Source organism: Equus asinus, chromosome 15 (assembly GCF_041296235.1).
Source record: "Equus asinus isolate D_3611 breed Donkey chromosome 15, EquAss-T2T_v2, whole genome shotgun sequence".
NCBI classification, from domain to species: Eukaryota; Metazoa; Chordata; class Mammalia; order Perissodactyla; family Equidae; genus Equus; species Equus asinus.
Genome location: NC_091804.1, coordinates 21191543 through 21218017, shown reverse-complemented (window position 1 = coordinate 21218017; position 26475 = coordinate 21191543). Strand labels below are relative to the sequence as shown.

Sequence of the window (26475 nt, the reverse complement as noted above, 5' to 3'; positions counted from 1 at the left end):
CTTCCAGATTACAGATTTCTCATTGTATCCTCACATGGTGGAGGGGGTTAAGGAGCTCTGTGGGGTCACTTTTATAGGAGCACTAATTCCATTGATGAGGATGGAGCCCTCGTGATCTAATCACCTTGCAGAGGCCTCACCTGCTACCACCATCACACTGGGCATCAGGATTCTAACATATGGAATTTCAGGGGGACGGAAACATTCAGATCATAGCATAATCCAACACTGTATTTATTTTGTTGCTCAAATTCTTCCAGCTTTGGTCTTTGGGAGCTCTTTCACTTGGTTCCCGTATCCCTTTGACACATTCAAATCAATGAGGTTGTTTTTGTGGTGGTGGTTTTTTTTCACTTCCTTCTTTTCTAGACGATGTTGAATTTTTCATGGGATTTGTTTGATGCTGAGGAAGATTCACCCTGAGCTAACATCTGTTGCCAATTTTCCTCTTTTTTTGCTTGAGGAAAATTAGCCCTGAGCTAAGATCTGTGCCAGACCCCTCTGTTTTGAATGTGGGGTACCACCACAGCATGTCTGACTAGTAGTGTAGGTCCACCTCTGGGATCCCAACCCACAAACTCAGGCCACCGAAGAGGGGCACGCTAACTTAGCCTCTACGCCATGGGGCTGGCCCCACATGCGACTTTTTAAACACAAAGAAGAGAAAGTAGTCTTTAAATAAAGGGCTTTAGAAGACAAAAGTCAGGTGATTGAATGAAGGAAAGTTTTATTTTGAAACCCAACATCAAGTAGAAACTAACGTCCTTGATAAAGTAGTCATTCAAATATTTTTTTTAGAATGTGATGCTCTGCTATATGACAGTCACTGTTCTGGCAACTGAGGATGCAGATAGTCCCTTCTTGGTTAGACTGACATCTATTTGAGGAAGAGACACACGCTCAGGCAGATCTCACTTTGCATGGCGCTGATATGCATGAAATTCAGATGCCACAGCTGAGTTAAATAACATCAGACTCAACACACGATTCAAATTCCAGTTACCACAGTAAGTTTACTGTGAGCAATTCCATACATGCAAACTTTGCCTCCAGCTCTTCTCCAGTCCACAAATCACTGTGTAACTAACAGATGCTCATCACGATCAGTGACCCACCACATGACTTCTTTCACAGTCTGCAGTGACTGATCACTGTGACTCTGTTACTCAGTTTATGCACAGACTGCAAGACACATTTTTGTATTGTCTCCTTGTCTCCCAATGTTTTCTAAAACATGTGTTTTAGAAAAGTGAATTATTGCCAAAGGAAATGGGCAACAGAGGTGAAAGTGCAGCAGAGAAACAAAAAGTGATAATGCTGGAAGTGAAATGCAAATAGAATGTAAGTGGAGTTATAGAAGAAACAGCTGGCTGTGGGGATGCTGACACTGATCCTGCTAGAAAGATTTCAGATGTGCAGCCTGAGGAACTCAGTGACAGGAAAACTACCACACAAAGGAGGGAAGCTGTGGTGAGAAAAAGGGTGAAAATGTCCCAGAGGCAGTGACACCACAAATTACAGGAACTTTCGTAAACATTTCACGACAGTGAGAGCACAAAGGATAAAATGTTAGAAGCTGATGCAAACTTAGAAAGGAGTGTGATGGTTCACCAAGGCGCAGAAAAGACGCTCGCTCTGTATCCTAAGGTATAAAACACGAAGAAGGCAAACACTGTTCAAACTGCTCTCGATACATTTTCACAAAGAGATAAAACACTTTAATTTTCCATGTTTTTCATGTTTCACATGACAGCAATATTAGTTTTTCTATTTCTTCATTTTCCTCTACATGTAAAACTGACAGTAAGAGAGTTTCTAATGTTTAAAAAAATTTTGAAGTCACAGCACAATCATTATTAGTCCCATTGAGTATTGAGGTCACTTTCCATGGTTTCAGTTTGCAGGTCATTTTTACGGTCCTGCAGTACCGTGCAAAGTGAGCACTGTCCGTGATTAGTATGTCAGATGGTAGTAAGTGCTAAGGAACCAGACCAATGAGGTCAAGAGGAATTGGAATGCCAGGTGAGAGAGAGGAATTGATATTCTATATAGGGTGGTTTATGAAAGGTTCCTTTACTAAAGCGACATTTCATCAGAGTCTTGAAAGAAGGGAGAGAGTGAACCATGCAGGTGTGTTGGGGGAGAAGCAGAGGAGTGATAGGATCTGACTTACATTTCCAAAGACTCTCTGTGGTTGAAACAGGAAAGCCAGTTAGAGACATAGCGATGGCGCAGGAAGAGATGATGGTGGCTGGGACCAGGGAGTAGTGGTGGGTTAGACGTGTGCAGATTATGGATATACCTCAGGGGTGTGCAGGGGAAGGCTTGGACAGGCTCGTGAGAGCTGACTGTTACATTTTCAGGAATTTTTGAAGGTGGTTATTAAAAGGTTTTTAGGTTGAAATTGTCCGCACTGGGAGTATTTTACACCACAGACATTGCCAAGCAGTACAAATCAGGTTTGTCTCTTTTTCTTTTGTAGAATCAGTTGTTAAACATTTGCCATCTCACCACTGGACATAAGCATGTTGAAGGAGGAATTGAATAGGAGAAAAGAGATAAAGAGAAATCAAAGATGACTCCAAGGCTTTGGACTGACAGCACATTACCATGAGCAACAGGATTAGGAAGGATGCAAGATGATAGAAGAATTTAAGAGTTCACATCACAGAGAGAGGAGGGAAAACTTCTTTTTGGGTTTGAGGAAAAGGACATTTAGGGAAAGAAGAAAGAGAATAAATTTTTATCCTTAAAATCAGGATGGGGGTTCACTTGACCTCAAGAGGCGATAGAGAACCTCAATAAGGTTGTGAAGTCGAGGATAGACCGGAGCCCAGAAGACAGAATAACTCTGGATGCATGGAATAAGGTGCTTCATGTGCAAGTCCCAAGGCGATGGATGAGAGCTATCCTGATATGGGTAGATTGGACTTGTTTCTCACATTCTAGGGAGATGAGGAGCTAGTTCCCATGGCCACTGCTCAGGACCATGTATGAAGACCCAGCTCTGGGGGCATCGCGGACTGTGGGAAGGAACAGCAGGAGAGTGTGAGCAGGCAGGTCTCCAGGGAGGGGAGGCATGTGGAGCAGAGTCGTGGAAGCTTCTAGTTGGCTCCTTCTACTAGGCTGGGCCCCTCAGGGAAGGAAGGAGGCAACAGGCACTGAGGGTGGCATGTAGCAGGAGAGGCAAGAAGGAGCTGTGGGAAACATGCCCCATTTCACTGTCTGCTCATCATTACAGAAGTCTTCCCTGTGAGCCTCCTTTGTTCCCGGTGCTGTTCTCCTGGGATGCCTGTTATGAGAGGACAGACAGCCATTGAAAAGGACTCTGCCACTTCAGCCTTCCTCCCCAAGACCTGGTACCCTTCCCCATCCCTTCCACTCTGTCACTCAGAAGGTCAGAGCAGGAACAGCTCTCAGAGCAGCAGATCCGGGACTTCTCAACATTGCTCTAAAATGTGGATTCTTTGCCCCTGGAGCCCCAGTGTTCTAATAACCTAGAGATGGTCTCCACAGGAGCCACCCACTCAGCTGCCCCTCATTCAGCCTCTCCCTTCCCACTTCTACCACAAAACCTCTAGGACTCTGTGGACACTCTGAAAACTCTTGATCCAGCCCACCTCCTACAGGACCCCACACAGTTCCTGGGATTGAGAACCTCCTAGAGGATCCACGATACTCCTGAGGGTATTGAGGGAGATGTATCCCCTTCTCCTCATTCCACGTGGGCCCTGACTCTGTGTGACCTGTGAGCTGGCCCCTCTTACTGATTTTCCCCTTTATGGGACACACCTTGTCCTGCCCTCCCTGCCCCACAACTTACAGTCAGGCCCTCCGCTTCCTGTGGACATAGAAGGCAGAGACACCAATGGCCAGCAGCACCTTTGTGCCTAGGAGGAAGACAACCAGAGGGGTAGTAGACAGCTCTCGGCCTGGAAAGCAAGGGACAGGAGGAGCCATTAGAGGGGCCACACAGAAGTCATTCCCAGGCCTCCACTGACTCCATCTGAGGCCACCTGGGCCATCAGCATTCTGAAGCTTTTGAACCTGCAGCCTGCCCTGCACTCAGGCTAGAGGCAGAAAACAGGGTTCAGAGGTTCCTCATTCTCACTCACCCCCTTCTCAGGCTGCCAGGGCTTGTACTTCTATGGAACACATATTATTATCCTCATTCTGATGAGGAAACTGAGGCTCAGAGAGTTTGGGGGGGGGGTCACAAGATTAGTGGGATTCAAACCTAGGGAAACCCATCACATTTGTCCTGTGAAATGACCCAGAGATCTTCCCTTTTGGACCAAGACAAGTCCAGTGTCTCAAGGTCATAGGAATGAATGTCCTCACCGTGTGCAAGTGGAGTGAGGACAGGTTGCACAGTGGGTGAGAGAGCTACAAGGCTGCCCTTGTTTATACTAGGGGTGAGGCTGGATGACCAAATATTCCAAGGAGCTGACGAAGGCCTCAGGTAAGCTGACCTCATGAGACCTGCTATCTGGAGAACACTTGGTGAGTCTAGGAAATGGGATCTCACGCAGGGGAGGGGCTCCAACACCATCCAGCCCACTTTGAACCCAGTGAGGATGGCAGCTGAAATCTTTCTGTTTGCCCTGGAAAACTATCTGGAGAAGCACACTGTGGGGTTCTTTTTATTTACAATGAGCAGTTTTGCTTTTAAAATTAAATAAACATATTAACATAATTTTTAATAAATCAAATCATCCTTAAGGAAGGAGAGGAGACGTCACCCTCTTTTGCTCCTGGGGGTGTTGCAGGATGACAGTTCTCATTGAGCGGCTCTCTGGGACTTTCTCTCAGGTGAAGGGAGCTGCATTGCCTGAGTTTGCACCTCCTTCTGGGGGGCAGCTCGCATCAGAAAGACTGGCTGAACTGGAGTATAGAGGCTCAGCCCTCTTCTCTCCATTGAGAACAGCTCTGAAAGACCCCCAGGCTCTACAGCTCTGTGAGACCGCTGAGTCTTTGTTGTGCCTGCTTTGTAGGTCAACAGCTCCCTCTCCCAGGTCTGCTCCTTCACAAATGCATGTTGATCCTGGCAGCACTCCACAATAAGCTTCTACATTCTCATCTCCTTTTCAGAGTCCGCTTCCCAGAGGACTGACCTAAGGGAGTTCATCTGGGAGTGCTCTGGAAAGTAAACTCTAAATGCAGATTTGGAGCTGGATCACTGGGCTGGCCAAGAGGACCCCAGCACTGTCGGGAAATGGAGCAGAGGGAGGCCTGGGCTTCCCCTCGTGGTGCAAGTGTTCAAAGTTCACCAGTTGTGAACTGGGTGGGTATGACCAGAGGTAGGGAATACTTTGGGTCAAGCATTTGAAATTCAGTTGGGAAATGGTCATTATAAGGACTATAAAATTGGATGGCTGTTCCTGGGGCATCAGTCCTTTGGAGAAAGACGAGGAAAATTAGAGAGATTAGTCCCCTGTTAAAGGTTAAGTGTGAGAGCCAGAGGACTTCCTGGCAGCACTGCAGAGTCTTATCTCCTAGAGCCAGAGGGCAGGGGAAGATGAGGATTGGGCCCAGGACATGATTATGTTAGCAGAGCTGCAGAGGAGGTTGAATTCTCAACTTCACTGGGACTGCTCTGCCACAATAGGGCCCTGATGGGAAAGGACACACCCTGATACGTGGGACAGGCACATACTGGACAAAGCACTCAGGAATCTTAGGTGACTTCTGCATGCTGAGGACAATGCCCGCAGCACAGCTCCTTGTCTCCAAACACAGCCTCTCCAACCACAGGAAAACATAGAGGGAAAAGTAAATTCTACATAAAACTGGATCTCAGTATCACTTGAAGAGAAAATCCTAGAACTGCAAAATAACTGTGAGTTAATGAGAAATATCACCAAACCCTAGTGCACAATCGGTCACTAGGCTGCCATCCCAGCCTCACCCAGCCGCCAGGAAAAGCGACAGGGCCGCTAGCAGAGGAGCCTGAGAGTTATTCAGAAATCCCACCGCCAATATTAAATCTACCTTAAATTTGAAAATGTGTCCTCCAGGTTAGAGCACAGATCATAGGAAATGGTTTCAAAGTCCACCTGATTGAAGGGTTCTTTCTCACAGAATCCTCAGAATCTGTGAATGTGTTACTTACATGGTAAAAGGCATAGTCTTGGTGATTAAGGATCTCGAGATGGGGACACCATGTTGGGTTATCGAGTGGAGCCAGTGTGATCACAAAGATCCTCATAAGAGAAAGAGGGAGGCAGGAGAGTCGGAGAAGGAGATGTGAAGACAGAGTCAGAGGTCAGAGTGAGGGGGGCTCTTACCGAGGAATGTGGGCCTCCTCTAGGAGCTGGCAAAGGCTATGACAGGGAGTCTCCCCTGGAGCCTCCAGAAGGAGCGCAGCCCTGAGCCCACTGTAGACTTCTGACCTCTAGAACCGTAAGGTCATAAATTTGTGCTCTTTAAAGCCACTGAACGTGTGGTGATTTGTTACAGCAGCAATAGGATCCTAATACAAGGAGGCTGGGACATATAAAGGACAGATGTGACTAAAGGGACAGGCTCAATTTAAAGTGCATAACTTCTGGGGCAAAAAGGCAAAAAAGAAGGAAGAAGTGCTGTTTGGCAATTGAGTGGTGATGGGAAAAAGGGAGGGAGGGAAATTTAAAGGTCCTGAAAGGAAAAGAGAACCAAAAACCTCAGAGGCCTCAGAACCTTTCTCCCACTGTCAAAACCAACCAACCCAAACTCCGTTAACACACTTAGATTAGGCTGTACTGAGAGAAGAGAGAGCCATTAAGCTAGAAATATTATAAAACACCCCAACACCATAAAAATGAACAAAATATGCGCACCCTCATATCAGACACATTGTACCCAGGACTGCAGTGGCTGAAGCCCTCAGACACCTGGGGAAGCCTGGGCATCCTGCGGCAGCAGGGTCACAGGGGAATCTTGCACTTTGCTCCAGCCCCCAACCTAGACAATCCAAAAACCATGTCCAGCCTCAGTACACTAGCAAGCCTTTCGTTCAGGCACACTGAGAGCACCTGGAAGTAACAGCCCTTCTCTGAGCCCTTGCAAAGATGAACACTAAGGAGCAAACCCGGCTGGTCCAGACAGGATGGCGAAGACCCATGTCTCCTTGATCTCCTGCTGACCCCAGAAACAACACGAGGTACCAGCACAGGAGGACTCTGGAAGGAGGACGAGGAAGCAGACTGGATGGGCCCCTGAGGACTGGAGGGAGAACACAGTCCCTGGGGGTCTAATCCCCCTCTCCCAACTGCCCAGCACAGGAGGAGACCAGGATGGCATTAGACAAAGGAGAAGTGTAAAATCAGTCATCACATTCCTGCCTCAAGAAATGAGAAAAGGAGGAACAAAATAAACCCAAAGCAGGAGGAAGCAAATAGCAAAGAAAAGAGAAGAAAAATCAATGAAATTGAAAACAGAGAAGCAGTAGAAAAAATTCCTGAAATGAAAAGCAGGTTCTTTGAAAGTATCTACAAAATTGAAAAACTTTTAGCAAGACTGACGATGAAAAAAGGAGAAATGGCACATTTCCAGCATCAGGAATGAAAGAGGAGGCATCACTACAGACCCCACAGACGTCAGAAGGATAATGAGGGGAGACTGTGAGCAAGCCTACAGGCAGATGTGACAACCAGAGAAAACGGACCAAATTCCTCAAAAAGCACAGCCTACCACAATGCACTCAACATGAAGTGAATAATTTGAATAGCCCTAAACATCAAGGAAACTAAATTCATAAATTAAAACTCATGGAAAAGAATTCTCAAGACCCTGACAATTTCACAGGAATATTCTACCAAGCATTTATAGATGAAATGCTTTCATTAAACTTATAGATGAAATTAAACCAATTTTGGTGCACAAAAAAACAGTTATAAAAGATATTTGGGAAAATGTGAGCATATGCTCCATCTTAGATGATATTAGGGAATTACTGTCAATTTTATGAAGTTTGTGATGGTATTTGTTTTGTAGAAAAACCAGTCTCCTTAATGATATGACCACACAATAGTGGGTCCACTTGCACACAGTTGTGCATAAATGACAAGTTATTAGTGGACACAGTTATGCAACTCTGTCATCTTTTGTGTTAAGGGAAATTGTCTTCCTTTCCCTATCTTTACTCTTCTTTCAGGCAGGGTCATGGACACTCGGTGTCCCAGAGTTGACCCAGCAGATGAGGACAACACCCTAGAGCAGATGGAAGGAATGTGGCCCATTGAAAGGTCTTCTGGAGTAAAGACTCCTGGAAACCTGACCTGACTCCCTCTTGACATTACCTGGGAGAGAAATAGGACATATTCTGTTCATAGAAAGGGGAACTCTGTAGGTCCTTGGACAATGCCCAGCTGAGGGCATTGGTCTCTTATTAGCACATATTTCCTGCACAGGCTGGTGGTCCCTGTTCTCAGGGACTCAGATTTACCTTGATTAGGTTAGCCCAATCTCCTGGTTTAACAGCAAAAAGTCTTCAACATCATCCCCCACCTTGGTCCCTGAGCCTCTTCTGTAAAACTCCAGATCCCCAGGGTGGTTGAAGCAGGAAAAGAGATCAGAGATGAACTGGCATCTGCATATAGTAAATGTGCAGTGAGTGGTTATGATTATTACTGGTACATTGTCAGAAATCAGGGGACAAAGGAGGCCGGTGGTGTGACCAGTCAGGGTCGACCAGATGTCTGGTCCAGACTCAAACCTCATGTCCTCAAGACTCTGCTTTCCAGAATTTCACAGAGTAGTAAGTGCAGAAATCTGCTGGGGGGATATTACTAATGTGGATGGAAAAATTTAGGATGGAATAGAGACTAGGCAGAAGTTAGAAAGAAGAAGGAGGGAGGCAGGCTGACATGGATGGTGACGTCATCATTGTCAGGTGAAGAAAGCAGGAGGCAGGACACTATGAACAGGATAAGCTCCCTCCCTCCCTTCTTTCTTTACTGTGTATTTATGTCAAACATCTATAAAGATATGCACCAAACTCTTACCAGCGCTGACTCTTGGAGGGTGGGATTTAGGGGAGGGGAGCTCAGTTCCAAATGCGACTTTATATTTATAGACTTCTAGATTATTCTATAATAAGCAATAATTGCTACTTTTAACATTTAAAAAAACCCAAAATTCAAAAAGTGCCATGTCAGTAGAAGTGGAGGGCTCACCAGTGGTTCCACCTGTGTCCTGCTCCTTCTGGTGGGCAGAGGCCTTCAGCGTATGCTGTTTGGTGACTGCTGGCTGCCCGTCATGCTCCACCTGGCAGCTGAGCACGACATCCTCCCTGTGGGTAGATGAGTTCACCAGCAGCCAGCTTGTCCAGTTAAATGTCCCATCCTTGTTCTCTATGAGAGTTGAGGCTGTTTCTGTTCGGGTCACGTTTCCGTTCTCCAACCAGGTCAGCTTTAGGCGCGGAGGGTAGAACTTGTTCGCCTGGCAGGTCATGTTCACCAGGTTCCCTGCCATGGAGTGTTGGGAAACCTCCAAGGTGGGAGGAACTGAAACAGCACAGGGCAGAAGCTCTGACCTTATGGAACAGACAGATCACAGAGGAGGGCGCCATAACTGACCTGCCACTACAGATGGGAATCACCCGGGACAGTGCCAGGCATGCAGCAGGTGCTCAAACGGTGAAGGTACTCTCTGCATATGAATGAATCACTAAGCACAGTGCCAGGCGCACAGTAGGTGTTCAGGGACTAGTAGCTCCCATTAGGGTCACAATGAGTGAAATCAACCAGCACAGCCCCTGGCATGCAGTGGGAAGATAATAACTGTAGTCAAATAAATGAAATCACCCAGCACGTGGGGGCTGGGCTTAGAGTAGGTGCTCAGTAATTGGAACCATTATTGGTAAAGTAGACAACACTAACTAGCACAGAGCTTGGCACCTGGCAGGTGTCCACTAAAAGAGGAGTGAGTGACCAGCACATCCGGGAGCCTGGTGATTGGGAAGGACTGTCAGGAATTGGATTCAAGGCAATTCACACCTGGAGCAAACAGCGTGGGGAGGAGCACAATTGGGGACTTGGGGGCAGGTGCGGGCCTGGGCTGGGGGTGAGAGGCGTCTACCTCGGATGGTCTCAGACAAGTTGGCCGTCCCACGAAGAGGAGGGGCCCCCTGCAGGGTGACGTGGGCCACCTCGCAGATGACCTGGGAGCGAACATCCCCCGGGGCCAGCACCACCTGGGCTGTGCTGGAGATGCTGTAGGACACGCTGTCTCCCTCTGGGTCCACGTTGGTCTGGGAAGCTGAGAGCTCATTGCCATTTTTGAACCATTTCAGGGTGATGTTTCTGGGGGAGAAGCCGTGGGACTCGCAGGTGAAGCTCACTGTCTGCTCGGGCGGGGCCCTCGCTGTGGGGCCCAATACCACGGGGGGGAGAGGGTTTGGCTACAAAAGGAGCATTTACAAACAATAAACATGATGTGATTGTCGTCACTAACCACAAGCGTGTGACAATGTTAAGAACCTTCTCATATATTATTTTTTGCTTCTTCTATTAGTGCTGGGAGGGCAGGTCATCATCCTCATCTTATACAAGAGGACACACGGGCTCCAGAGGTGGACTCTGAGAAAGGCACATGGCTGTGGGAAGACTCAACTGCTACCATGTGTAGGTGAGAGACTTGGCAATATCCATCGAAATCAAAATACACATACCCACAGGCCTAGCAACGCCACTTCCAGTGGGCATCTCCCACTCGAGTAGAGCGGTGCAGGGCTGTTTTCATATCCCAAGGTTGGGAACAACTTTGTATCCGTCAACAGAAGACTGTCAAATTAATGATGCGATCTTCATATGACAGGGTGTTATGCAGCTGTTGAAACAGTGGGCAGCTCTAGGTGATGGTGTGGGATGCTTGACTGGGGATGATGTGGCTGAAGGGGAAGAGAGGCTTCCAAATCACCTTAGGCCTGAGGGTTTGAATGGGAGGGGCATTCTGAACCTTGGGGAAACCAGGAAACCGAAAAAAAGGAGAAATGCTGGCCCTCTGTTCAGTGCTTTGGTGTAACAAGCTTTTATTCAGCGCTTACAAGGGACCAGGCTCTTCCAGGGAAAGAGTGTCCAACGCTGGGCAGGAAGCAGCCTGCCTGGAATCAGACCTGGGTTCTGGAATGGTCCTCTCACTCAGAGGCCGTGTGACCATGGATAAGTCCCCAATCATTTCTTGGCCTCAGGCTCCCCGACTGTACATGGGACATTGGGCTGGATGGGTCTAAAGGTCCTTCCTGTGCTGACATTCCAGGATTCAGGACCCAGCCCGCTGGCAGAAAACGCTGAATGAGCCTCTTTGCTCCCTCAATGGGGAACCCCTAAATCGTCCACATGGGGAACCTCTCCCCTGGGTGAAGGACATTCTGAGATCACCCGGCTCTGGCCCCAGTCTTCAGAGACTGTGTGAGTCGGTCCCTGAATCACACAAGGGTTTTCTGGACAGACACACAGCAAACACCCAGCCTCTGTGCATCTCCTCCAGCCGGGCTGTCAGAGTAAACAGTGAGTCTGTGCCTCCAGGGATGTCCTCTCAGTGTGATGTTTCTGAAGATGAAATGAAGAAACACACATCCTCCCCTCCCCTCCCTGCCCTGCGTGGATTTCCCTCAAAGGGAGGGAAGAGAACGTGAGCTTCCTGAGAGAAGAGCCTTTGCCTGCTGTGTCCGCTGCTACTTCCCCAGCACCCAGGGCACAGCCTGGCACACAGTAGGTGCTCAGTAAGTGCTGAGTAAAGGGAGACTCAGCCACAGTGAGGGGCACTCTTTGGAGGGAGGGCGAGGTCTGGCCTTGTGACTGGGCAAGTCACTCAGACTTTCAGTTCCCTCGTCCCAGGATCCAAAGGGCTGGACAGGATTGGAAAAGGCAAGAGCTGTGGAGCCAGGCAGATGGTGGTTCTACTTCCCCCATTTACCAGCTTTGGGGCCTTGAGCAACTAGCACGACCTCTCCAGGCCTCAAGTTCCCTGATCTATAGAAGGGGGTGAAATCAGATCATGAGTATAGACACCCACTGCCACATGTGATTCTTGTTGTTGCTCAAAAACTGGAGGGCATTATGTTTGACATGTTGTCACGCACCAGGGGACAAAGGAGGCCCACTCTGTACTCACCACTCACGGTGAGCTGGGTGCCTGGTCCAGACTTAAACTCCACGTCAGGACTCCCTTTCTGGAACTTCACGCAGTAGTAGATACCGGTGTCTGCTGGGGTGATGTTACTGATGCGGATGGAAAAGTCCATGTTGTTTCTCTCTGTGTTGTCTGAAACATTTGTCATTCGGGGGAAGTGGCCTCCTTTGAAACTGAAGATTAACTCCCGGCCTGGCCCTGTCCCCCTGAACCACTGAGTGGGCCCCACGGGGTACAGGGAGGTCATAGTGCAGCGCAGAGTGGCCGTCTCTCCAGCTGTGACGGACACTGACTTGTCAGGCTGAATCACCTGAAGCTCCTCACCTGCCGCTCCTGGGGGGAAAGCAAAACCACCATTTATTCATCTTTCTGTGATCCTGTAGGTTTTCTCAAATGTTTATCAACAACAGATCTCACTGACTGAGGGCACACTGTGAGCTGGCCTTGAGCTCAGCATAGTCGGTGGATGCTGCATGTAACCCTCACAACAAGCCTGTAGGGTGAAACTGTCACAAATGAAAAACTGAGGCACAGACAAGTTAAGTGATGTGGCAAAGAGTGGGTTTGAGTGCCTGTGCCCTCTCTGGGGGTTTCATGTTTCACCAAATATTTCTGGCTGTCCACTTTCTGGCCTCATGGAGTGTTGCACTTCTGGACTTTTTCATTGTGTGGGACCATGAGACTTTTTTAGACCACTGAGTTGCAGGTAGATGTAATGAAGGAATTTTTTGGGATATGCAATTAACTGCAAGATCCTCTATGCTTCAACTTCCCTCATATGCAGAGATCCACATGCTCATGATGGCTCTGTTCCACCAGACTGGGTACTTGAGTGACAGTGATGAGCAGAGCTCCCAACACACAATGAACATGTAGTTTAAATAAGAAGCAAAACATTGTTTCAAGTTCCTGGGAATTTTTTTTTCTGTAGCATAATCACATTATATTAGTTTCCTCATCCTGCTGAACAAATTGTCAAAACCTTATTGGCTTAAAACTATCGAGATTTATTATCTCATAGTTCTGGAGGTCAAAGTCCACAATTGGTGTTTCTGGGCTAAAATCAAGGCGTCAGCCGAGCTGAATTTATTCTGGAGACTCTCTTCCTGGCCTTCCCAAATTCTAGAATCTGCCCACGTTCCTTTCCTCGTGGTTCCCATCTTCCTATCACTCCATCCTCTTGCTTCCATTGTCACGTGTTCTTCTCTACCTCTACTTTCCTGCCTCCTTTTCTCCCCCATCTTTAAAATTATTTATTGCAGTCATATTGGCTTATAACATTGTGTAATTTGAGGTGTACATTATTGTATTTCAGTTTCTATATAGACTGCATTGTGTTCCCCACCAATAGTCTAGTTTTTATCCATCACTATACATACGCGCCCCTTTACCCCTTTCGCCCTCCCCCAGCCCTCTTCCCCTCTGGTACCCACTAATCTGTTCTCCTTATCCATGTGTTTGTTTATCTTCCACATATTTGTCTTTCTCCATCTGACTTGTTTCACTTAGAATAATACCCTCAAGGTCCGTCCATGTTGTTGCAAATGGGATGATTTTATCTTCTTTTATGGCTGAGTTGTATTCTGTGGTATATATGTATGTATGTATATCTGTATGCATGTGGTATATATATACACATATTTACCACATCTTCTTTTTCCATTCATCTGTTGATGGGCACTTGGGTTGCTTCCACATCTTGACTATTGTGAATAGCACTGAGATGAACATAGGGGTGCATAAGTCTTTTTGAATTATTGATTTCATGCTATTTGGATAAATACCCAATAGTGGAATAGCTGGATCATATGGTAGTTCTGTTTTTATTTTTTGAGACTCATGCTGCTTTCTATAGTGACTGTACCAGTGTGCATTCCCACTAACAGTGTATGAGGGTTCCCTTTTCTCCACATCTTCTCCAACACTTGTTATTTCTTGTCTTGTTAATTATAGCCGTTCTGACAGGTGTAAGGTAATATCTCATTGTAGTTTTGATTTGCAGTTCCCTAAAATTTTTCAAGTTGAACCTCTTTTCTTGTGCCTGTTGGCCATCTGTATATCTTCGTGGAAAAATGTCTGTTCATTTCCTCTGCCCACTTTTGGATCGGGTTGCTTGTCTTTTTGTTGTTGAGTTGTATGAGTTCTTTACATATTTTGGAAATTAACCCCTTGTCGGATATACGATTTGCAAATATCTTCTTCCATTTGGTGTGTTGTCTTTTCATTTTCTTGATGGTTTCCTTTGCCATGCAGAAGTTTTTTATTTGATATAGTCCCATTTTTTAATTTTTTCTTTTGCTTCCATTGCGTCAGGAGACGTGGTGTTCAAAAAGACTCTGAAAAGACTGATGTCAAAGAGTGTACTGCCTGTATTTTCTTCTAGGAGTTTTATGGTTTCAGGTCTTCCACTCAAGTCTTTAAGCCACTTGAGTTCATTGTTGTGTATGGTATAACAGCTCACTTTCATTCTTTTGTATATGGCTGTCCAGTTTCCCCAACACTATGTATTGAAGAGACTTTCCTTTCTCCGTTGTATGTTTTTGGCTCTTTTGCCAAAGATTAGCTGTCCATAGATGTTTGAGTTTATTTCTGGGCTCTCAGTTCTGTCCCATTGATCTGTGTGTCTGTCTTTCTGCCAGTACCCTGTGATTTTGATTACTATAGCTTTTATTATATTACTATATTATATACTTTTAGTATATTTTTAATTCAGGGAGTGTGATACCTCCAACTTTGGTCTTTTTTCACAGGATTGCTTTGACAATTCGGGGTCTTTTGTTGTTCCATGTAAACTTTATGATCACTGTGGCAGGTGTCCCACATATAAAGTAGAGAAAGATGGGCATAGATGTTACCTCAGGGCTGATCTTCCTCAAAAATAAAAATTTATTCCTAGGTATCTGTTTCTTTTGCTGTGATTGTAAATGGGATTGTATTCTTTATTTCTATTTCTGCTAGTTTGTTATTAGTGTATAGAAATGCAACTGATTTTTGTATGTTGTTTTTGTACCCTGCAAATTTAGTGTATTTGTTGATTATTTCTAATAGTTCTTTGGTGGATTCTTTAAGGTTTTATACATGTAGGCCCATGCCTTCCACAAATAGTGACAGTTTTACTTCCTCCTTTCCAGTTTGGATAACTTTTATTTCTTTTTCTTGCCTAATTGCTGTGGCTAGACCTCCAGTATTATGTTGAATAAGAGTGGAGAGAGTGGGCATCCTTGTCTCATTCTTGTTCTCAGAAGAATAGCTTTCAGTTTTTCCCCTATGAGTATGATGTTGGCTGTGGGTTTTTCATGTAGGGTCTTTATTATGTTGAGGTACATTCCTTCCGTGTCCATTTTATTGAGAGTTTTTATCATAAAGAGATGTTGGATGTTGTAAGATGCTTTCTCTGCATCTATGGAGATGATCATGTGATTTTTTTTTTTTGTTATTCATTTTGTTAACGTGGTGTATCACATTGATTGGTTTGTGGATGTTAAACTATCCATGCCTCCCTGGAATAACTCCCACTTGATCATGGTGTATGCTCAATGTATTGTGGTATTCAATTTGCTAATATTTTGTTGAGGAATTTTGTTTCTATGTTCATCAGCAATATTGCCCTATAATTTCCTTTTTTGTGTTGTCTTTGTCTGGTTTTAGTATCAGGTTAATGTTGGCCTCATAAAGTGAGTTAGGAAGCTTCCCATCCTCTTCAATTTTTCAGAAGAGTTTGAGAAGGATAGGTATTAAATCTTGGTAGAATTCACCAGACAAGCTGATTGGTCTTTGGGTTTTGTTTTTTGGGAGGTTTTTGATTACTGTTTCAATCTCTTTACTAGTGATTGGTCTAGTCAGATTCTCCATTTCTCTTGATTCAGTTTTGGGAGGTTGTACGAGTCTAAGAATTTATCTATTTCTTCTAGGTTATCCAACTTGGTGTATAGCTTTGCATAGTATTCTCTTATCCTCCTTTGTATTTCTGTGGTATCTGTTGAAATTTCCCCTCTTTCATTTCTGATTTTCTTTATTTTAGGCTTCTTTTTTTCTTAGTGAGTCTAGCTGTTTGTCAATTTTATTTCTCTTGTCAAAGAACCAGCTCTTAGTTTCATTGATCCTTTCTAGTGAGTTTTTAGTCTCTATTCTGTTTATTTCTGTTATGATTTTAATTGTTTCCTTCCTTCTGCTGACTTTGGGCTTCGTTTGTTCTTCTTTTTTCTAGTTCTGTTAGGTAGAGTGTAAGGTTGTTCATTTGAGATTTTCCTGTTTCTTGAGGTAGGCCTGTGTTGCTATAAACTTCCCCTTAGGATTGCTTTTGCTGCATTCCATAAGTTTTGGTATGTTGTGTTTTCATTTTCTTTTGTCCCCGGGTATTTTTTTATTTCTCTTTTGATTTCTTCATTCATCCAATGGTTTTTCAGCAGCATGTTGTTTAGTCTCCACATATTTGTGACTTTTCCAGCTATTTTTCTGTAGTTGATCTCTAGTTTCATAGCTGTAGTCAGAAAAGATGCTTGATATGATTTCGGTCTTCTTAAATTTATTGAGACTTGTTCCCAACATATGGTCTATCTTTGAGAATGTTTCATGTGAACTTGAGAAGAATGTGTATTCTGCTGCTTTAGGATGGAATGTTCTATATATCTCTGTTAAGTCCATCTGGTCTAGGGTTTCATTTAAGTCCACGGTTTCCTTGCTGACTTTCTGTCTGGATGATCTATCCATTGAAGTAAGTAGAATGCTATAATCCCCTGCTATTTTTGTGTTGTTGTCAATGTCTCTCTTTAGGTCTGTTAATAGTTGCTTTATAGACTTTGGTGCTACTGTGTTTGGTGCATATGTATTAAGTTGCATATATGTTAATAAGTGTTATGTCTTCTTGGTGGAATGTCTCTTTTATCATTATACAATGTCTGTTTTTGTGCTTGTTATCTTTTTTTCTTAAAGTCTGTTTTGTCTGATATAAGTATAGGTATGTCCACTTTCTTTTGTTTCCCTGTTGCTTGGAGTATCATCTTTTATCCTTTCACTCTGAGCCTATGTTTGTCTATATTGCTGAGATGAGTCTCCCAGAGGCAACATATTATTGGGTCTTGTTTTTTAACCCATCCATCCACTGTGTGTCCTTTGATTGGTAAATTCAATCCATTTCCATTTAAAGTGATTATTGATGTATGAGCACTTAATACTGCCATTTAATCTTTTGTTTTCTGGTTGTTCTATATTTCCCTTGGTCTTTTTACTTGTTTTTCTCACTGCCATTTCAATTTATTGATTTTCTGTGACTTTTTTTCACTTTTCTCTTTATTTATCATTCATGACTCTGCCCTGATTTTTTGTTTTGTCCTTACCATGAGGTTTGTATAAAAGATCTCATAGATTAGATAGTCTTTTTTTCTGATAGCCTCTTAACTTCATTACCTTATGCAGTTTCTGTCCTTTTCCTCTTCCCCTTCTATGTTTTTGTTGTCACAAAATATTCTTCTTTGTTTTGTGAGTTTGTGACCAAATTGATGTGGTTCCTGTTGTTTTTGATGCCTCCTTCTCTTTATCTTTTTTGTTGTAATTAAGTGTTTGCTAACTTATTCTTATATAGAGTTGCAACTTTCTGATTCTGTCTATTTATCTCCTTGTTCAAAGCTTTGTAAACGTTTGCCTTTTTGTTTCAGGTAGAGGGGCTCCTCTCAACATTTCTTGTAGTGGCGGGTTTTGTGGTGATGAACTCTCTAGCTTTTGTTTATCTGGGAAAGCTTTTGTTTCTCCGTCATATCTGAGGGATAATTTTGCTGGATAGAATATGCTTGGCTGATACTTTTTCTCTTTCAGTATTTTCAATATGTTATTCCATTATCTCCTAGCCTGAGGTGTTTCTGCTGACAAATCCACTGAAAGCCTGATGGGGATTCTTTGGAGGTTATTGTCTTCTCTCTGGTTGCCCTTAATATTTTTCTTTTCATTGACTTTTGCCAGTTTTAATAGATGCCTTGAAGAAGGTCTTTTTGCACTGATAAAATTAGAACTCCTAATTACCTTTATGTCCTTGCATGTCCAGTTCCACCCCCAGGTTTGGGAAGTTCTCAGCTATTATTTCTTTGAATAAGCTCTCTTCTCCTACTGGAATACCTATTATCCTTATGTTGCTTTCTTAATTGAGTCCTATGTTTCTCATAGAATTTCTTCATTTTTAAAAAATCTTTGTTCTGTCACTCTATCTCAATCATTTCTAGACTTCTATCTTTGAGCTCACTAATCACCTCTTCTATATGGTCTGCTCTAATTTTTAATGCTTTCTACTTGACTTTTCATCTCACTAACTGTGTTCTTTATCTCCTCTATTACTGTTTGGCTTTTTTTAGAGTTTCAATCTCTTTGGTGAAGTACACTTTCTATTCATTAATTTTGTTCCTGAGCTCATTGAACTGTCTTTCTTAGGTTTCTTGTAACTCATGAGTTTCTTCGTGATAGCTACTTTGAATTTTCTGTCAGTTAAATTGTAATCTTTTTTGACTTCAAGTTTGGTTTCTGGAGAGTTAACATTCTCTTTCTGTTCTGCTGTGTTACTGTAATGTTTCATGGTACTTGATGACTTGATCCTCTGCTGGTGCATTTGTGATAGAAACCACCTTTCTTATTTTGGAACGACTTTGGTTTCTTTGTTTCTGAACTGCTTCTGGTTGCATTGGAGAGTCTGCACTTTACACCCTTCGTTGCCTGTGCAAGAGGCATCATTAGTGCCCTCCTTGTGCTGCTTGTGCCCCTGAAGTTGCTGGTGCCTTGCTGCTCATGATGTTGCTGCAGTCTCAGGTGTCACCACTGGGGTTGCCAGGCTGCAGGCTCTCCTGCTGTGTCTGGGGTGGCCTGGGTCTGGTGTTCCCCACTGGCTCTCCACAGCCTCTCCCCAGGCTCAGGGCTCAGGTGCTGCTACACTCTGCACCACCTGCACTGCTGCTCCTGGGTTATCTGGAGACACTGGCAGCACCACTGCAAGGTGCACTGGGTTCACAAGTGTGGCTGTTATTACCAGGGGTCTGGATTCTTATATGCAACCTGTGTTGCTGGTAGAGACAGTGTTGGGGATGCTGCCATTGGGGCCTGAGTCTTGAATTCTGCTGTGGTTCCTGAAACCTCAGGTCACAGGTGCCACTTGCCACTGCAGGGAGAGGGGCAGGGGCTAAGCTGAAAGTGTTGTTGCTGGTCTTGCAGCCTCTGGTCACTGGTGCCTGCCGGTTGATTTTTGAGACCTCAGGTCAGGGCACCCTGCTCCTGCCAGGGAAGTCCACTTTCTGATTGCTGTCTGCACTGCTGGAAAGACTAGCTCCCCTGGTAGGAGTGGGAGATGGGACTGACTCACCAGCTCTTCTCTGTGTCCTGAAGCCAAAGGATATGCATCACCCACCATCACTTGGAGTGGGGAGCAGCATGGGCCAAGCCACTAATGAGTGTCACTGCTATTCATGCAGACTCTGGTTGCTGGTGCACACTGGTGTGCTTTGAAACCTCTGGTCATGGCAACCTGTCCCTACTGGGGAAATTCACACTTTGGATGTTGTCCCCACTGCCAGATAGACTGGACCCCTGCCAAGGGAGGAGGTAGGGGCTGGGTCACCAGCTCCACTCTGCGTCCTGAATCCTCAGGATGTGTGAGTGACCCAACAACACTAGGGGTGGGCAGAGGCCAAGCCACGAATGCCATGTTTGCCCTTGCAGCATGTGGTCATTGGCGTGTGTGCTGGTGCAAGCATCTAGGTTTTGGATCGCCACTGATGGTGGAGGGGAAAAAGCTTCTTCGCTTGTTCCACTGCCTCCAAGAGGGCCAGTCCACCCACCTTCAGATATATAGATGCTTGAATGGCCAGGCATTCTGGTGTTCTGTGCAGGGAGTCCTTTGTTGGTCAACGGATGTCTGACTGGTTGCAACTTAGTGGAAGGGACAAAGGGAACAACTCACTCTGTCATAATGCTGACATCACTCCTCCTGCCTCTTTCTTGTAAGAATCCTTGGGATTATATTTGGCCTGCTTTGCTAGTCTAGGATAACCTCCCCATGTCAAGATTCTGAAATTAATTCCTTTGGCAAAATCACTTTTGCCTTGTAAAATAAAATATTCACAGGTTCTCAGTATTAGGACATGGATCTCTTTGAGGGACCATTGTTCTGTCTACCACACACATCTTCCTGACTGTTACAGAAACAAGTTGCCATAACCAAAATCTATGTATGTGTCATTGTCACATGGGCTGAATGACAAGGAAACTTATTAGAATCTGGAAGAAGAACTATTGAATCAGTGTACCGGTGAAACAGATTGAAAAATAAAACTACAAATCAATAACATAAGGAGGAATGGAATATTCACAAATACATAGAAACCAAACACAGTCTTAAAAAATAGATAGATCAAAGAAGAAATCACAAGGGAAATTACAGAATACCTTGAGACAAATGAAAACAAAAATGCAACATACCAAAACTCATGAGATGCAGTGAAAGCAGTGCTAGAGGGAAATTTATAGCTGTAAATGCATAAATTTAAGAAGAGGAAAGATCATAAATCGATAACTTAACTATACAACTTCAGAAATTATAAAGAGAAAAGCTAAATAAAACCAAAACTCAAAGCTAGCAGAAGGAAGGAAATAATAAAAATTAGTGCAGAGATAAACAAAATGTGAATAGGAAAACCAATGAGAAAATCAAGAAAAGCAAGAGAGCTTCTTCAAAGAGATCAACACAATTGGCAAAACTTTAGCTAGACTGACTAAGAAAAAACAGAGAGAAGACGAATAACTAAAAGCAGAAATTAAAAGACACTACTTAAAATTTTACAGAGATAAAAGAAATTATAAAGGAGTACTATGAACAACTGTACAGCAATAAATTGGATATCCTAGATAACATGAACACACAATTTACCAAGACTGTAGCATGAAGAAACAGAAAATCTGAATAGACCCATAACTTGTAAGAAGATTGAATCAATATGCAAGAATCTCCCAAGAAAGAAAAATCTAGGACCCCTAAGCTTCACTGGCGAATTCCACTAAATATTTAAAGAACTAACACTAATTGTCTTCAAACTCTTCCAAAAAATTAAAGAAAAGGAAGAACTCCCAACTACTCAGAGTCATTCTGAGACTCATTTGCAGGCCAGCATTATCCTGATACCAAAGCCCAACAAATGCACCATGAGAAAACACAGGCCAATATCTCTTATGAATATTGATGCAAGAATCCTCAACAAAATATTAGCAAAACAAATTCAACAGCATATGAAAAGAATTTTATACCATGACGAAGTGGGATTTTAATCACAGTCTTTGTATTCCAGGAATAAATCCCATGTTTATGGATAGGAAGACTTAATGTTGTTCAGATGTCAATACTACCTAAAGCAATCTAGAGATTCAATACAATCCCTGTCAAAATCCCAAAGGCATTTTTTGCAGAAATAGAAAAGCCTATTCCAAAATTCATATGAACTCTCAAGGGCCCCCATATTATTACACAATCTTGAAAAACAAGGACACAGTTGGAGGACTCACACTTCTTCATTTAAAAACTTACTCCAAAGCTACCACAATGAAGGAGTACGCTATTGGCATTAGAACAGGTATAGAGACCAATGGAATAGAATAGAGAGCCTGAAAATAAACACTGACATATACAGCCACGTGGTTTACAACAAGGGTGCCAAGACCATTCAATGGGGAAAAGGCAGTCTTTTCAACATATAACGCTGGGAAAACTGGATATCCACACACGAAAGAATGAAGTTGGACCGATACCTTACACAATACGCAAAAATGAGCTCAAAATAGATCAAAGACCTAAATGTAAACTGAAAGTATAAAATTCTGAGAAAAAACAATAAGTGAAACTCTTCATGACATTGGATTTCACAGTGCTTTTTTGGATATGACAGTAAAAGCATTAGACAACAAAAGAAAAAATATATAAATTGGACTTTATCAAAATTAAAACTTTTGTGCATCAGAGGACACTATCAAAAAGTGAAAAGAAAACTCACAGAGTGGGAGAAAATATTTGCAAAACATATATCTCATAAGGGATTAATATCCAGAATACATAAAGAGCTCCTACGTTTAAACACAAAATAACAAACAACCTAATTAAAAAATTGACAAAGAACTTGAATAAACGTTTCTCCGAAGAAGATATACAAGTGGTCAGTGAGCACATGAGAAGATGCTCAACACCACTACTCACTAGAAAAAGCAAATTAAAACCACTATGTGATATTCCTATACATCCCTTAGGATGGCTATTGTCACAAACAGAATAAACAGAAACATCTTGGCAAAGATGTGGAGAAATTGAAACCTGTGTGCATTGCTGGCAGGAATATAAAATGGTGCAGCCACTGTGGAAAACAGCGGTTGTTTCTTAAAAAGTTAAACATTGAATTTACCGCGTGATTCAACAATTCTACTCTTAGGTGTATACCCCAAAATATCAATAGCTGGGATCCAAACGGATAATTATACATCAATATAAATAGCCGTATTATTCACAATAGCCAAAAGGTAGCAGAAACAACCAAAACTTCCATCAAGAGATGAATGGATAAAGAAACTGTGGTGTATGTATATTCTCAATGGAATGTTACTCAACACAAAAAGTAATGACATTCTGCTGTGACCTATAACACAGATGAACCTTGAAAATATCATCCTACATGAAGTTAACCAGATACAGAAGGACAAATACATGATTCCACTTGTAGGAAGACCCTAGAAAAGGGAAATGCGTAGATACAGAAAGTAGAACACAGGTTCCCAGGGGCTGCAGGGAAGGGAAAATAGGGACTTACGTTTGATGGGAACAGAGTTTCTGCTTAGGATGTTGAAAATGTTCTGGAAATGTATGGTGGTGATGGTTTTACAACATTATGAATGTACGTAACGCCATTGAATTGTATCTTTAAAATGGTTAGAATGGTAAGTTTTACATTATGCGTATTTTACCACAATCAAAAATATGTACTAACAAAGGTGATAGCCCCATGTAGAATTTTGGAACTGGACTAAAGGGCTCAAGGAAAAAGATAGAATGTGCAGTTCCACAGGCTGATAGATTTGAGAAACCTGCAGTGGAATGAGGAGGTAGAACCATGGAAGCGAGCAAGGAAACAGCAGACTTCAAACGTGTTTTGAAAGGAGTTGTGGGTGGTTGACTGTGTTTGGAGAGTGAGTGATGAGTTGGAGGGTCATGAGTCACCTTTGGGCCAATCACTGAAGTGCAGGTGCAAGACTCTCCAGGTCCACGTCACCGCCTCAGTGACTAGCTGGTTTCTGGACACAGAGAGAAACACAAAAACATTCCTTCTCATTTGAGGTGTCCTAAAACATAGGCATGGAGTTTGGCGGCAGGAGTATAAATCAGGGGAGCCGGCTGTTGTGGCGCCACAAATGAATCCTATGTTCTTTTCTATTTCTTAGCGACTCCTCAGGAGAAAATGTGTTCAGCTTTGCAGGGTGTGAACTGGTGAAACCCACCCACTTAGCACTGTTTGTGACTAAACCCCCCTCCTCAGGAAGGCACGCGCTACGGCAGGGCAGGTCCTTTGGTGTGCCCAGAACATCAGGTGGTTTGGGTTTTTAAGTCTAGAGAAGAAGATTGGAAGCTAAGACAAAAATGGGGAGAAAGATGAGTGAATCTTGGAGGAGAAATGGAGGAAATAGAGGATGGAGGAGAGAAGAGGGACCAGAGGGTTGAGACCCATCTGCCAGCTGTGTGTCTATAATTCTCATATTTCCGTCTCTGGTCCAGGCCTTTCCCCTGAACTCTGGACTTGTATGTCAGCCTCACACGGGACATGCTCCTTGGATGGAAAGAAACATCTACAGTTAACGTGTCCCAAACTGAACTCCTGAATTTCCCCACAACCCTCTGTGTCCCAGCTGATGCACCTTTATTCTCCCACATTCTCAGGGCCCAACGCCTTGGACTCTTTCTCTTCCACCCCCAATCCTATGCATCAGGAAAGCCTGTTGGCTCCACTCCAGCAAGCGTGCAGAATCTGACCTCTTTCCCCATCTCTACTAGCTACTGTCCTGGTGCAAACAAGTTGTTCTTGTTTGCATGAAGGCAGTGACCTCTTAAATGCTCTAGTTGTTTCTATTTATGTCCTGTTTAGTCTATTCTCAACCAAATGCTAGAATAATTGAAAACTTGTGTCAGATCATGTCACTTCTCTCTTCAAAACCTTGCAATGTCAGACATGTCACTCAGAGAAAAAGCCTAACTCCTGAACACAACAGGAAGATCTTACTCTCAGGGCCTTTGCACATGCTGTTCCCTGTCAGGAAGGCTCTTCCCCCAGATCACCACGTAGCTCACTTCTGCACCTTCTTTTTCTCTTTGCTCAGATTTCCCTTCTCAGTGATGCCCACTCAGACCAACCTGTTTAAAATACATCCTACCCTACAGAGTCTTCCAATTCTGTTATCCAGCTATGCTTTAATTTTTTCCTTAACACATCACTTTCTGATTCATTATGTTATTTATTTATTTGCTATGTCTATTGTTACTGTCATCTCTCCACTAGGAGATAAGCTCCAGGAGAGCAACTACTTTGCCTCTGTTATTTGCCAGTGCACCCCAAGTTCCTATGTCAGCCACTGGCACATGGTAGGTATGCAATATAGGTTCATATGATGTGTGAATTTCCCCCATGTGACTCCTCCCTGAGACCCTGAAGAGGATTTTAAGTGGGTGATGTCTATGGAAATTATGTCAGGTTCTGAGTCTCCATGTAGATGACTTGGTGAAAGACAGAAGGAAATTGCGCACATGCAGGAAGCAGAAGAGCCAGGAGAAGAAAACCACAACTCACTTCCCCCACACCCCACCCTTCCCCACAGCCAGTGGCAGAAGCTGCAGAAATCTCATGGGATGGAGGTGGGGTAATGGTTAAATCTGTGAGCTCTAGAATCAGCTGCCTCAGTTCAGATCATGTCTCCACCATTGACCCTGAACCTCTCTGTGCTCCCGTTTTCTCATCTGCAAGATAGAGGTGACGAGAGAATCTACCTTGGGTATAATGATCACATGAGGTAACAGCCATAGGCATTTCCAACAGCGTCTGGACGTGGGGAGAGTTCAGGAAATTGAAGTGATTACTCATTAGATTCCTGAGGGATGGAGTCTGCAGCTGACATTAGATGATATAGACATGGATATGCATATGGATATAATTATAGACACAGATCAGATATCCTGGAGTCTCTGTATGTTTTGTCCTCTTTTCTCCCCCTCACCTCTATCCAGCATGGAAGAGGGACTCCAAGATAGTAACACACAAAAGAGAGAAGTTTGCTTCTCTTCAGACTTTTGGGAGAATAAAGGGAAATTTAGAGAAGTAGGAGAGATGTTGGCTGAAAGACAAAGAAGATTAAACATCTGTTCAATGTGCATTTCATGCAGACTAAAAATGATTTAAGAAAATAATAAGGAAAGACTTTTCAAAAATCCCATATGTGTATGCATACACTTCCTCAACCCACTCATACACACACACAAACACATGCATTCACAAATAAACATAGAAGTGTGGCCTTGCACTAATATACAAGGTTGTTTTGTGGATTAACTGAAATTATAATACATATTAAGAAATCAGTAATAAAATTGGCACACTGGAACCACCCAATACATCAGTAAAACAGGTCTGCGAGCACATGGCAGAACTGGACCTCCCAGCGCTGTGATGCTGACGACTATTCTTCTCTCTGCTTCGCTGTACTTTCTGGTTGTTCTGCAATTAGCCTCCTCTGAGAAGCCGAGCAGCGTAACGGGGTTAAAGGAATGAACTCTGGAGCTGGTTGGCTTGGACTTGAACCTGGGCTACTCCACTGCCTTATGCAAGTGATACTGGGCAAGTTACTCTCTCTGCCTCAGTTTCCCCACCTGCAAATCAGTGATAGGGTCACAGCTATCACACAAGGTTGTGCATTAGACAAGTTAACTTGCACAAAGTTCTCCTTGTTGCTGTTTGAAGCATCATCTGTTTCGATGCCTCTGGTAACCAGCTGCAGGTGATGGATCCACAGAGAAAAGGCTCAGATCCCTGATTTCCTGCTCTCAGACTATGCCCAGTCCTGGGCCTCCCGTGGTAGCTCTGGGTGGTGTATCCATGTTTACGTGGAGGCCCTAAAAGCCCAGGGGCAGAGGGAGGGGATTCTACCCCAAGGAATGCTCACCTGTGAGTCCCAGCAGCAGAGTCAGCAGCAGGCAAGGAGGAACGGGGTGGGGCCGGGAGGCAGGGACGGGCATCCTGGAGGCCTGAGGAGCTGCTCTGTCCAAGTGTGTGCTGGGGAGAACCCTGACTTCCGCGCTCTGTGGAGGAAAGGGAA

The 26475-nt window shown here is 43.9% G+C and overlaps 1 protein-coding gene across 3 annotated transcripts; it reads right to left on the bottom strand.

Moving 5' to 3' along the window:
* Nucleotides 1–1695: 1695 nt before the first annotated feature.
* LOC106823012 (signal-regulatory protein beta-1-like) lies at nt 1696–26475 on the bottom strand. 3 transcript variants are annotated; one of them, XM_044748461.2, is made up of 5 exons: nt 26323–26475; nt 12097–12447; nt 9156–9485; nt 3824–3932; nt 1696–3292 (listed from the first exon to the last, which is right to left on the bottom strand). In XM_044748461.2, the coding sequence occupies exons 1-4, from the start codon at nt 26393–26395 to the stop codon at nt 3826–3828; spliced, it is 861 nt and encodes a 286-aa protein (XP_044604396.1). In that variant the 5' UTR covers nt 26396–26475; the 3' UTR covers nt 1696–3292; nt 3824–3825. The 3 variants fall into 3 exon arrangements, with proteins under 3 accessions (XP_044604396.1, XP_044604397.1, XP_070341778.1); XM_044748462.2 differs by having other exon boundaries at nt 3824–3890; XM_070485677.1 differs by lacking the exon at nt 1696–3292 and adding an exon at nt 8426–8569.

What these genes read in the sequence shown, in the direction of transcription:
- LOC106823012 (XM_070485677.1), bottom strand. Translation starts at nt 26,395, where the DNA reads ATGCCCGTCCCTGCCTCCCGGCCCCACCCCGTTCCTCCTTGCCTGCTG. An exon ending in CACCCAGCTCACCGTGAGTG is followed by an intron (nt 9,486 to 12,096) that starts GTGAGTACAGAG and finishes GTGCTGTTTCAG; the next exon opens with TTCCTCCCACCTTGGAGGTT. An exon ending in GGACACAGGTGGAACCACTG is followed by an intron (nt 8,570 to 9,155) that starts GTGAGCCCTCCA and finishes TACTATATGCAG; the next exon opens with ATGCCAGTTCATCTCTGATC.